Consider the following 12095-nt stretch of genomic DNA (forward strand, 5'->3'; position numbering starts at 1 on the left):
AGACTAATAGGGCTTATGAGGATGACCAGAAAGTCCTTGTGTGTGTGTGTGTGTGTGAGAGTGTGTGTGTGAGAATGTGTGTGTGTGTGAATGAACCACTTTTTTTTTGTGTGTCCTTCCATCCAGTGGCCATAGAGGCCAGGGGTTTGAATGACATGGCGGCCAAAGAAGGGGTAACTTTATCTTAATCTCGTTTTAATCTGCCCCATGTCCTCCAGGTGTGTGTGGGCTTAAACCCCAGAAGGATGCAGGGTTTTTGGGGGGTTTTCAAGGGGGCTTCGGGTGAGGAGATAGAAGTCCCCCGCACTTGAAAACTCCTTCGACCTCGAGAAGGTCTAAGACCCCCCGCACAGTCTTAAAAAACAGCGCTCACTTAGTCATTCCATACCTTACTCCCGTCATCCTTAAGCGGCCCCCCGCTACATTTTAATTGAATTAAACCAACCGTTCTCCGTAATTTAAAAAGGACCTTAGAAGTACCTTATGAATTAGTCTGAGTGATTTGTCTTTTAAATTGTGTGTGTGTGTGTTTGAGGAGAGGAGAGCGAGTGTAGGAATGATAAGGCTTTAATTGCCTCTTTATAAAGCCCTCCAGCACCCCCCTCTTTTGGACTGTTATGGTATGCAGGTGTGCACTCTTTGGTGCTATAGGAAATACTAAGTGGCATCTTCAGTGCTTCACTCGCTGATCGCCGAGTGGGATCGTTCCCTCGGCTTTTAATTGAGCACCTCGTCGTCGGGACGAGATTTGATCGTGCAAGTCTCGTCTTGGTCATAATCGGAACTTACAGCAGGTTTGCACACTTTGACAGTACGTAGAGACGCCGTATACATCTTTTGTAGACCATAAAGCATCCCCTGCTTTATGGTCTGTTTGACTCTAAATGGACCATAATGTACTAAATGAACATCATGCTGTATTGAAGAAGACTTGAAACTAGAGATTGAGACCATAAACTCATGTTTACAATGTTTACTGAGGTAATAAATCAAGAGAGAAGTAGAGTCATTTTCTCATAGACTTCTATACAACCAGAGGAGTCGCCCCCTGCTGGACACTAGAGAGAATGCACCTTTAATGCACTTCAGCTTTGACTTCACTTTTCAGAACCAAAGGTTTCTGCCTGATTTCGCCCAAAGTAGCTGTTTACATTTTTAGCTAAACCATCAGAATGTTTGTCTGTCCGTTCTGATGGTCCAACACTAACTCACCGTGAGCGACTGGTCTGGTCTTTAGTGAACTTTTCTTTCTACCTTTCACCATCAGCAAGTAAAAGATACTTCAGTGATCGAGCTAACGTTAGCATGTTAGCATACTTAACAACACATGTCAAAAAAGGAGAAATAGTTTGAGGCAAATGACTAGAAAACCCATCACATATGTTGATGAGCTGGCTATCAGTGAAACCTCACAAACTGCTGCCTCACAGTTACTCACACGTCCTTCTCTTTGTCTCTTTACTTTCTTTATTGATGCCTCCTCTCTCTCTCTCTCTCTCTCTCTCTCTCTCTCTCTCTCTCTCTCTCTCTCTCTCTCTCTCTCTCTCTCTCTCTCTCTCTGGATGCTCTTGTCATATTCTCCTCCGCCACACCCTTCCTCCTTCAGAGTGTGTGTGTGTGTTGATGCATGTGTATTCTGATCAGGAGTCAAAGGGGTGACTTTGTAATTATGTTCATTTTAATTGGCTGTGCTATCACCCCTCTCATCACTTTGGAGCCCACGCTGCGCTGGACAATGGCAGTCTGTAGTGGGGGGGGGGGGGGGGGGGGTTACACAACTGCTGTGTCAAGACCCCCTTACGCACACACACACGGGCTCAGTCAGCCTCTTTACCTGCAGAGCATAATTCCTAAAGTGGCCTACTTAATGAGTTTTCCCTGCCCAGGCTTAGATTAATTGATAAATGGCGGCGTTATCGGCCCAGCTGATCTCTGAATCCATTGCACCACTAATTTGTTTGTTGAAGATGGCAGTTAAAGGAGATTAATACGTTATAGATTTATAAGAGCCCCCCCCACCCTCCTTCTCTCAAAGCTTCGTTATTTACCTGAGGAAGAGGAGGAGGAGGAAGAGCGAAGAGATGAGTGGCCTTTAGATTCTTTTTTTTGTTCTGGATTCTTTAAGACTCTGGGTTTTACAAGAACCTTTAAGGTGCTTAATTCAAAGCGTATCTATTGCCCCCACACAGCTCCATGGTGACACATGTGCTCTGAATGTTGTATATGGAACCTTTAAAGATTTGAAGTTAATTGGTTAATAATATGTGACATCACAACATACCACAGATTCACTAGTTCACTCTCTTCCAGTAACGACCACACAGTGTTGTTAAACTGCCTCAAACATGTCTGTACTGCAGTTTCTCGTTATTTATCGATTGATACTTCTTTACCGATATTTTGTGCAGAAAGCCCAAAATTATGTTTCTTCTATTATTGCTTTCTGTTTCTAATTCTAAACTAAATCGTGCACAAATATGCTGCATTGAAGTCGCATGAGATTCAGTGTGGATTTAAGCTGATAACCACAACAGGTGACCTGACAGTCACCTGTTGGCTGCAGGTTATGAACCAAGAAAGTACATAAAAACGTCTTGCATGTCATGAATTCATGTTCGATAAAGTGTGACACAACGAAGCCTCTGACTGATGGTGGAGCCATAAAAACAGGCTTTGAACTCTCACTCTGAACCGTTGAAATTAAATTTTTTGAAAAAGATGTAACCAATAGGAAGGAAGAGATGGAGGTGGACGTACAGTCGGTACCATCAGTAGTCCTGTTTTGTACCTAACTGGAGCCTAACACACACACACACACACACACTCAATCCCAAACCTACCCACCCTGCGTGTCTTCCCAGTCCCACACCCAGCCAAAGCTAATTTGCAGAGGCGTGAGTGTGGGTAATGCTGCCGCCGCTTCCATGACAAGCTAAAGCCAGCGCTTACACCGCATTATGCCTCCCGTGTTACACGTCAGGCGTGCAAGGCGGGCGGGTGGGCACACTGCACGCTGGCACAGTTGCTCCTTTGTCTGCTGCCTCCTCCGAACTCTGTTATTTAATATTTTGGGGGGTTTTATTTCAATTTCAAAGCCTCGTCTCTCCTTTCCTGTTCTGCTTTGCATGGTTATGCCTTTGGAGCAGAATAGGCCTTTGGAAGCGAAATGGTCCTGGAAAAGGAAACCGCTTTTTCCTGATTTTTGCATTTTACATCTCAGTAGCCAACTGCCGAGAGGGCCTCTGTCTTGGCCTGCAGGTTCACTGCGAGATGGGAAGCATATCTGCTTCTGAGCGAATCACTAGCAACCCAACCCCCGCCATCACCATCACCATCACCATCACCATCACTCTATTTTCATATTTTCCTACTTAGGGCATAAAGATTTGTTAATAAATTGTGGAAACAATATCGTGAGGCAGAGCCGCTGAGTGCCTCGATCAAAAAGCAGCAAGTTTTCTATATGTTCAACCTCCGTGTGAGCTCTCAGGTGGAAAGAGTTATCGCTCACACCTGTTCACACACATAAAATGATGCCTGACTTAACTGAACACACACACACACTCTCACACAGACTTTCTCTCACGGCTCTCTTTGGAAGGAGCCCCTCCTCGCTGTGATTACAGCAGTAATGCGATATATCCTTTGTATGTTAATGTGTATTATTTTTCACGCTACATTTGCTCTCCTCTCCTGTTCCTGCCTTTTGTCCCCCCCTTCTTCTTTCCCTATTGTTCCATCCACTCCTCATCTCCATTTACATAATTGAACTTTTGATTGGACTTTGCTTCCCTCCCCTCCGCTCTCATGCAGGCAACGTTTGAAATCCAAAGCACAATTTCATGGGTAAGACGACGGCAAGGTGATCGTTCTTCTCTCTCTCTCTCTTTCTCTCTCGCTGTCTCTCTCTCTCTCTCTCTGTCTCTCTGTCTCTCTCTCTCCTTATGTTTTCTTCTAATGCGAAGGGGTCGAGACGCAGAAAGCCCAGATTCAAACAAATTGCTTGTTTTGATTGAAGGTGCAATAATGATGTAATTGAGCGTGTTGGTTAGTTGGAGCCCAGCCAATCAGACGAGAGCTTCCAGTAGCAGGATGGACAGGCCACTTAAGTGCACCAACCTTTATCCTCTTAAATGTGAACAGGTATTAATGTTCTTCAAGTGTGTGTGTGTGTGTGTCTGTGTGTGTGTCTGGCTCAGTGTTACTGTCTTTTTTGAGGCATTTTTTTTTTTACTGTATGCGTCAATTTAGTGTGTACATGTACAGTATGTGTGCCTTTCTACTGTGTGTGTGTGTGTGTGTGTGTGTGTGTGTGTGTGTGTGTGTGTGTGTGTGTGTGTGTGTGTGTGTGTGTGTGTGTGTGTGTGTGTGTGTGTGTGTGTGTGTGTGTGTGTGTGTGTGTGTGTGTGTGTGTGTGTGTGTGTGTCTGTGTGTCTATGGACTTTTTTTTTTTTTGCCGTAGGCTCCTTGAGCGGATTACAAGTTTTAAAGAGTATGAGATTCAACACCTCCTCAAATGTGACACCCTGTGACACTGCTTTTGAAGCCATGAAAGTGAGATTGGAGAGACGCGGACACAGAGTCGTGGGTTTGTGTCATTGGGTCGAGGCCAGTTAAGTTTCCATTGAAGCGTTTTGCCCCAGAGGGAGAGACAAAGCTGCCACTTAAAGCGTTTCACTTGTGTCTTTTTCGTGAGTCTGAAAGCCTTTTAATGGCCTCCACACTCTTCAGTCACTTAGTGGTGTTTAATGCGATGTGACTTTTGTTTACATTTGTCTGTTCATTGGCCAGGTGTTAGTACACCAACCAGGAATCTGACTTTTTATTGCTCTCACACGTACACAAAAATATAAAAACAACACAGCTGAACAAGAGTAAGTTTAAACATTTAGCCAGAACATAGCAGCCGGTGAAAGAAGAGTCAATCTAAAAAGTATACAAACATACACATAAACAAAGAACAGCTGTTTCTCTAAATTATCCACAGAGTGCAAATATTCCATGATTAACATTGACTGACTGATGTTGCTTTACATACATGACGTAGGTGGACATGTACAGTATTATACATGTTAATATTTCAGTATATTAAGTATATACAGCAGCTTAGATTCAGGCCTATTTGACAAGTCAGTTCTCATTTATTTGTATCGCAGCATTTCACACAAAACCAGTTCACAAGCTTTACATACAAAACAAAGAAGCAGCAACAATGTGCAAATATACATAAAAATACACACATACAAACCAGTATACTGTACAAAGCCGGTGTATATAATACAAAAGTACAATAGGGTGTATCCGTATATATTTAACTTTTAGGTAAACATTAATATTTATGTCTGATATGTTATTGTAGTGCTGTACCGAGTAGTTTCATAACATTGACATACAAATTCTAAATCAACATTTGAACGTGGAGCGCCGACGCATCGCTGCTAAAATCATTAATGTCCTCCGCTCTCACGTTTCACTGAGAGGAGAGACAGGAAGTGAAGATAACGTTGTTGGTACCTTCTACAAACGGGCTCCGTAGTGTTTCAAAGTGTTATACTCGTTGTAGAAGTAGAGTCCAGTGGTGACGACGTAGGATTGTGTCCAAACATTTCTAATCACTGCAGAGCGTTCAGTCCAGAAGTCAGAAATGGTTGAAAAAAATGTGATGGAATGTGATATAATTATTCAAATTCACAACATATTTGTATCTAATGAAATGTTCTGCTTCAATCCATATTTGTTGGCATTTAGCTTTTTAAAAGCATTTTCACTGCTGTCAAAAAACTGTTAACTCTTCCGCTTACTGCAGACAAAGACGAGGCAGCACTGACGAGTTATATGCATTGAAGAAAATTAATTTAATAAAAAGTTATTTACGGCTGTCCTTGACCAAAGACATTCTTAGTCAACTAACACTCATACAATGTTGTCCCTTAATCGATTATTTGATTCAGATCTTAAAAAGATTCTCCACATAGACTTACACAAAAGCACCACTTTAACTCTTGTGTTTACCAGAGATGTGTTTGTTTCTTCAGCATGAAAAAATCACCAATAATAAGACCAATTTACTAAGAAAAGACCAAAACGACCGATGGGTCTTCTAAACTACTAACAGGGGGAAGCCATGAACTCATTTAATTCCATGAATCACTTTATTTTGTAATTGAGAATCTAAATAAACAAGTTTCACGTCATAAAGCATCTAGTATTTAGTTAGTACTGTAATGCACATATGCTGCAGGATTTTACACCATGTGTGATGTTGCTAGAGAGATCTACTGTTATGTGGTACTTTTACTCACAGTGAGTTGCTCTAAAAGGTATTTTATATATCTTCTGCCCTCGTACAGTAACAGTAGATATCGGCAAACTCCCCAAATCTAAAGGGAACATTCTCCAACCTCGCTTCAGAATTGTTCTCTTGCTCAACACCGAAGCTCGACCTTTGACAATTTTCAAATTTTCCATATCATGGTTCATCCCTCGATTCCAGATCTCATTCCCAACCCTCCTAAAAAACCACATTGCTGACACCAGAAACCCTCCTGACAACAGAACCGGGCTGCTTCCATTCCCAGGTTTCCTCCTATCTTGTCATTCAGGCATTGTAGTGAGCTTAACCCTCCTTCTTTCTCTCTTTCACATCCTTTCCTTCCCCCCCTCCGTCCTTCCATTTTTTTTTTTCTTTCTTTGCCCCGTCGGATGTATGTTGTTGACACCGAGGCATCAGGAATAATGGAATCTCTTGTCAGTGGCTTGTATTTGTCCGCCCAGGCTGTTAGGGCTGTGTATAATAGCAGCAGAGGAGGAGGTTATGTGCCACTGATAGTAATGAAGGTTGCCTTTTCATTTTTTAATACGGAATGTTTGTGGGCCGAGGCGATGCGCTCCGCTAATCCTACCCTCGAGCCGAGCTGGCTACATGGATGTGTCAGTGTTGCACACACACACACACACACATCCTGGTGACATTCACACAGACAGATAAAAGACACACACACATGTGCACACCTTCCTTCAGGCAAGACAGCAAACAGTTTGATAAGTCGGGGTGCATTTCTGTTCCTCATGAACATTTCACTCCTCCTGTGTTTGTGTCTGAAGGAAATTGCAGCCAGTTCCTGTTGAAGAAGATTCGGTATTTGTTCAACATTTGAACCTTTTATCTGTAAAAGAGCGTAATGGAACAGCTGTCGCATTGGGGACAATGACATCGGTTTGTGTTGTGATGAACGTCGAGGTCACTGCTTGTCTCGTTCTAATAAAACCGGTTTGTCAGGTCGGAAGGAAGGACTCGTCTTTGAGATGACACACGGGTTAAACAAATGTTTTAAAAGCGCCCAAAGTTGAGTAAATAACACTTCACCTTTTCGTAGCAGTGTGTGCTCACGGTGGTGTGTGTGTGTTTGTTTATTTTCTGTGTCGATAGGTGCGTGTGTATTAGAGTGTATCCCACTGGCTAATGTGCTGTTGTTTTTTCCTCCACTGGCTGTGTTACACAGGTGTGTATTTGTGTGTGCGTGTGTGTGTGTGTGTGTGTGTGTGTTTTTCCGCTGGCTTGGGTGCAGGGTCTCCGGCACTGGAGTGTGTGTGTGTGTCTAATTGCTTTAATAGCACCTGGTCTCTAATCCCAGGTAATTAGAGCGCTCAAATTAGACGGCTACTTTCAACCGTCACTTGAAAAAAGCAGAAAGGGGGGAAGGCCTGGAGGAAGACCACTCCACTCTGAAACTCTACACACACACACACACAGTTTTACTGACACACACACACAAATGTTGGCAGTCTGAACTAAACTTGTTCCTCCAGTTGTCCTCTGCTTTTACCAACAGGATGACATTCTTGTGGACGTAAATTATCTCTTATTCTGAACATATTACGTGAGATTAGTCGCTCGTATATTAACGTTAACTGATGAGCAATTCCTCTCCTCATCCCCGTACAGTAAGTGCGCCCGCGTTATAATCGGTATCGACTTTCTGACTTCCTATCTTGGGTTTGTCTGAGTGGCACGCAGGCATTGTCGAGGCCGCCTAAAACGTGTCTGGAGAAGCTGTGGGGAAAAGGTTAAGGCCCACTTTTAACAGATGAGCCGGAAATGTCAAGTGTCCGCCCCTCAGGCTCACGCTACCGTCTCCCTGTACAGAGACTGACTCACACGCTCGCACGCACGCACACACACACACACACGCACACACTGGTACAAAGGTTAGGAGTTTGCTATTAGAGATGGCCTCCGGGTCTCTTTCATCTGATTTGGCCCTTGTGGCATCTCAGAGTGCTCCGGGTTTTTCGTGGTCACAGGTTAAACTGTAACAATAGAAGAGCAAGAGACATCCAGGTGCCTTAAACACTTCTCTCACATTGCTTCACTCTTTTTTGTGTTTTTTTGCCTGTTTACATTACAAACCAATTTTTTTTTTTTTGTGTCTTAAAAATCTGTCGACAGCAAGTACAGCCACATGTCTTGTCAGGGGCTTGAAAGCACACAGAGTCGGTGTTAAATATTTAGTTCAGACAATCTTAAAATTAGGTTTAAGTGTGGTGGCATTAAGCTGAAGCATATCTCTCTCTCTCTCTCTCGTAGTGATGTCATCAAACCAATCAATTCCTTAACTTTTTACTTCCTAAATCAAACAGTCACTTTTTTCTTTCCTACGTCTCTGAATAACCTTCTGCAAAAGGCTTCAAGACACCGTCACTAATGACAAAGTCTGTCCTCCCATCACTTCTCTCTCTCTTTCCTGTTCTTGCAGTAGCAGGAAGCCGCCAACAGAGGGGGTTGGTCGGCCATGACAGACTCAGGAAGTCACATCGTAGTGAGCTGTGTGTTTTCTCCGGGCCTTCAGTGTCTTTTAACGACGGGGTTTAACTCGTTATGGTGCTCAATATCAGCTCTTCATTCACTTCTCACTGCTAAAAGGTTAAGTCAAGGTTTGACTTCTGGTGCTTTGAGATCAAACGTCACCGGGCTGTTGTCATCTGAGTTAATATTGTTCAAGAAAGTACATAATCAGCCATATTCACCAAACAGAAAGCATTAAAAACGTCTTAAATATCCTTCAGGGATTGTGTCTTAAATGCAATTCAACCAAACCGCTCTGTATATTTTCCTAAATGTGTATTTAAAACATCATATTATCGACATCAAAGCCTTAAACGCACTGTCATGCAATCCAAATTAAGTCGCATGTTGATGTCATTGTCTTGCATATAATAGAAATATTTGAACGTATTTCACAGTGTTGTTTTGATCACTGGCCTCTAATGAATTTAATCACATCTCGGTGACATTCTTTTTTTATTTTTTGCCATTTCTCTCCCAACTGATCTGAGAGCATTAGCCCGTATCTGTCGCTCCACGACACAGATTAGAGAACAGCCGGCTGAATAATCAGAATAGCGTTGGTTCTGCTGGACGTCAGTCGGGAGGACCGGTGTCTCCACGCCACCGAGGATTTGTGGGATTTGGAGTCTGGGAGAGGAGACGCTCCTAATGGCGAAAAGCTTTCGAACACAGATAAGACTTCAAAGGCGGGGCTAATTAATAAGATGTTTACATTATCCACGGTCATACGCTGCTTTGTGCAGGACCCTTCATTACTGGGTGTGTGTGTGTGTGTGTGTGTGTGTGTGTGTGTGTGTGTGTGTGTGTGTGCGTGTGCGTGCATAGCTAGCTAATTGGAAGGGTGGAGGTTTGTTAAGTAAAACATTTTATTAAATAATCAAAGGAGCTCAGACGTGGAGAAAAAGGGGGAGGTTGGCAATGTGGACAGTCTTTTGTGCAAAGTAATAAGGGTTTTGGAGAACAGGTGTGTTTTTCTCTAATACCAATAGAAAAACACATTAAAGTAATTTATTATGTGTTATATTGCACATTATTATTCATGTTTATTGTCCTTTGTGTGACCCGAAAGAGCAGCTCTTATTTATCAATCGGACATCAACATGTCGCATCGATGCAACTCAGACCGTGAAGGTGAAATATTCCATAAGATTCAATTCTAAACATTCTTCCCCCTCTATGTCCCCCATCCCTCCTCCGCCTGCAGCCCAGCCCCATACCGAGCCCGGTTCTGGGAGGAAAGCCCAACGCCAGCCAGTCTCTGCTGGTCTGGTGCCGCGAGGTCACCAAGAACTACCGCGGGGTAAAGATCACCAACTTCACCACCTCCTGGAGGAACGGACTGGCCTTCTGCGCCCTGCTGCACCACTTCAGACCGGACACAATGTAAGAAAACACTCAAACACTCACACAGCATGAGGGGCTGGGGTTAGGACCAGTGAGTGTCATAAACTCATTTAAGCTACACAGGAACAAAAACATCTTCTGTACATCCTGACCGATCGCTACTGCACATGTGCAAACTAGTCCTACACACCTGTGGTTAAACACTCTTGTGCATGATATTTTTTTCCCTGATAATGCTTCATTGTGAACGACAAATCTGTGTTAAAATCGTCAGGAGGAGAGCTAGTTAACGTTAGCCGTTAGCTGTTAGCCGTTAGCAGCCGGTGGGCAGCACAGTCCTTGGCTGAATAACGGAGCTAAAGGCTAACGTTAGTGGAGGTTACATTGAGTTATATTATGATGCGTTCAAGCTCTATTCAGTTAAAATGAGCACTGAAAGAAGGTAAATTGTAAAGCTGTCATGATGTTTTTTAAATGTAGTCTTGAAGAATTTAGTTTTTGGCGTTGAAAGTTGAATACATGTTTGAAGGAGACGTTTTCACAGCAAAGTGAAATAGATATTAGAGAGGAAATCCTGATCTATTTCACATTTTTGTTTTTAACGCACTGGTGTCGGATCGGTCATATTTGCTCACTAACCTGTCATCATGCTGTGTCCTCTTATCCATCATCCCTGTCGCTGTGTTTGATTCAGACAGATGTGTACGCACTTAAACACACACGATCCAATCTGTCATTTACTTATTTGTTGCGTGTTTGACGCCACCACTTATCTCTTCTGGGTGTGCGGTTATAATTCTTTGTGAAGTATTCAGTGTGTGTGTGTGTGTGTGTGTGTGTGTGTGTGTGTGCGTGTGCGATTCCTTTAAATGTTTAGTATTTAATGTGTGTACTTACCACTCAAAAGTACTACATATGGAAAAAACCTGCAGCCCCATCAAGAGAGAAGAGATGAAGATAATTTATCAGAACTGCACTGTGTGTGTGTGTGTGTGTGTGTGTGTGTGTGCGCCTTTGCACTCCGGTGTGTTATTTTTACATATTTTCCACTCTATTAGTTCTGTTGATTGCACTGCTATGAAATTGCATGTTACAGTTCTAATGCCATTACATGTGACGCATATTTAAACGCACCTCTTTCCCCCGCTATCTCTCTCTCTCTCTCTCTCTCTCTCTCTCTCTCTCTCTCTCTCTCTCTCTCCGCCTCCCTGCCTCCTCTGCCGACCCTCCCCACTGTTTCTTTCCAGAGACTACAAGTCGCTCAATCCTCAGGATATTAAAGAAAACAACAAAAAGGTAAGAGGCAGCCACCGCTGGGCCCTTCACACCACTTAGCTCCCTCCCATCCACATCTCCATTCGGCCCTTTTATTTACAGATCTGCCATTAATCCCTGGATTGTGTGTGTGTGTGTGTGTGTGTGTGTGTGTGTGTGTGTGTGTGTGTGTGTGTGTGTGTGTGTGTGTGTGTGTGTGTGTGTGTGTGTGTGTGTGTGTGTGTGTGTGTGGTGGTTTTTTTTGAGGGTGGAAACACACATGACGGCAGACGGAACGTTATAATGACAGTAGTCACCTGGCAGAGGTGAGATGCTAATCTTGTAGCTCTCGCTGCCAGTTGGGAGCTTACTGACCTACCTCTGCTGTGTGTGTGTGTGTGTGTAGATGCAATGTGTATATAATAATAGCATATTTATCTTGTGTTGATTAGTTTAGTTTGTGTGTGTGTAAACTGTAATCCATGTCCTCTCCCAACTAACATAAATGCGCTCACTCCTAACGCTCAAGTGAATCACACATTCACACATTCGCCCTATGTCATCATATCTGCACACATGACCCCCCCTCCTCGGTCCCTCTGGCTCTTCACAAACACATTTACTTTTTCCCGAAACGCACAAATGCACA

At 43.3% G+C, this 12095-nt stretch overlaps 1 protein-coding gene across 9 annotated transcripts in view; it reads left to right on the forward strand.

The window, feature by feature from the left end:
- The window catches only part of ehbp1 (EH domain binding protein 1), a 133322-nt gene that overhangs the window by 52022 nt on the left and 69205 nt on the right, over positions 1–12095 (forward strand). For all 9 annotated transcript variants that reach the window (XM_076104157.1, XM_076104148.1, XM_076104149.1 and 6 more), the window contains 2 exons: positions 10053–10231; positions 11440–11488. In XM_076104157.1, the coding sequence (XP_075960272.1) occupies positions 10053–10231; positions 11440–11488 (228 nt within the window). The remainder of the gene's footprint in view (positions 1–10052; positions 10232–11439; positions 11489–12095) is intronic.

This window comes from Anarhichas minor, unplaced genomic scaffold (genome assembly GCF_050575085.1).
Source record: "Anarhichas minor isolate MPS153535 unplaced genomic scaffold, ASM5057508v1 ptg000029l, whole genome shotgun sequence".
In the NCBI taxonomy this organism is placed as follows: Eukaryota; Metazoa; Chordata; class Actinopteri; order Perciformes; family Anarhichadidae; genus Anarhichas; species Anarhichas minor.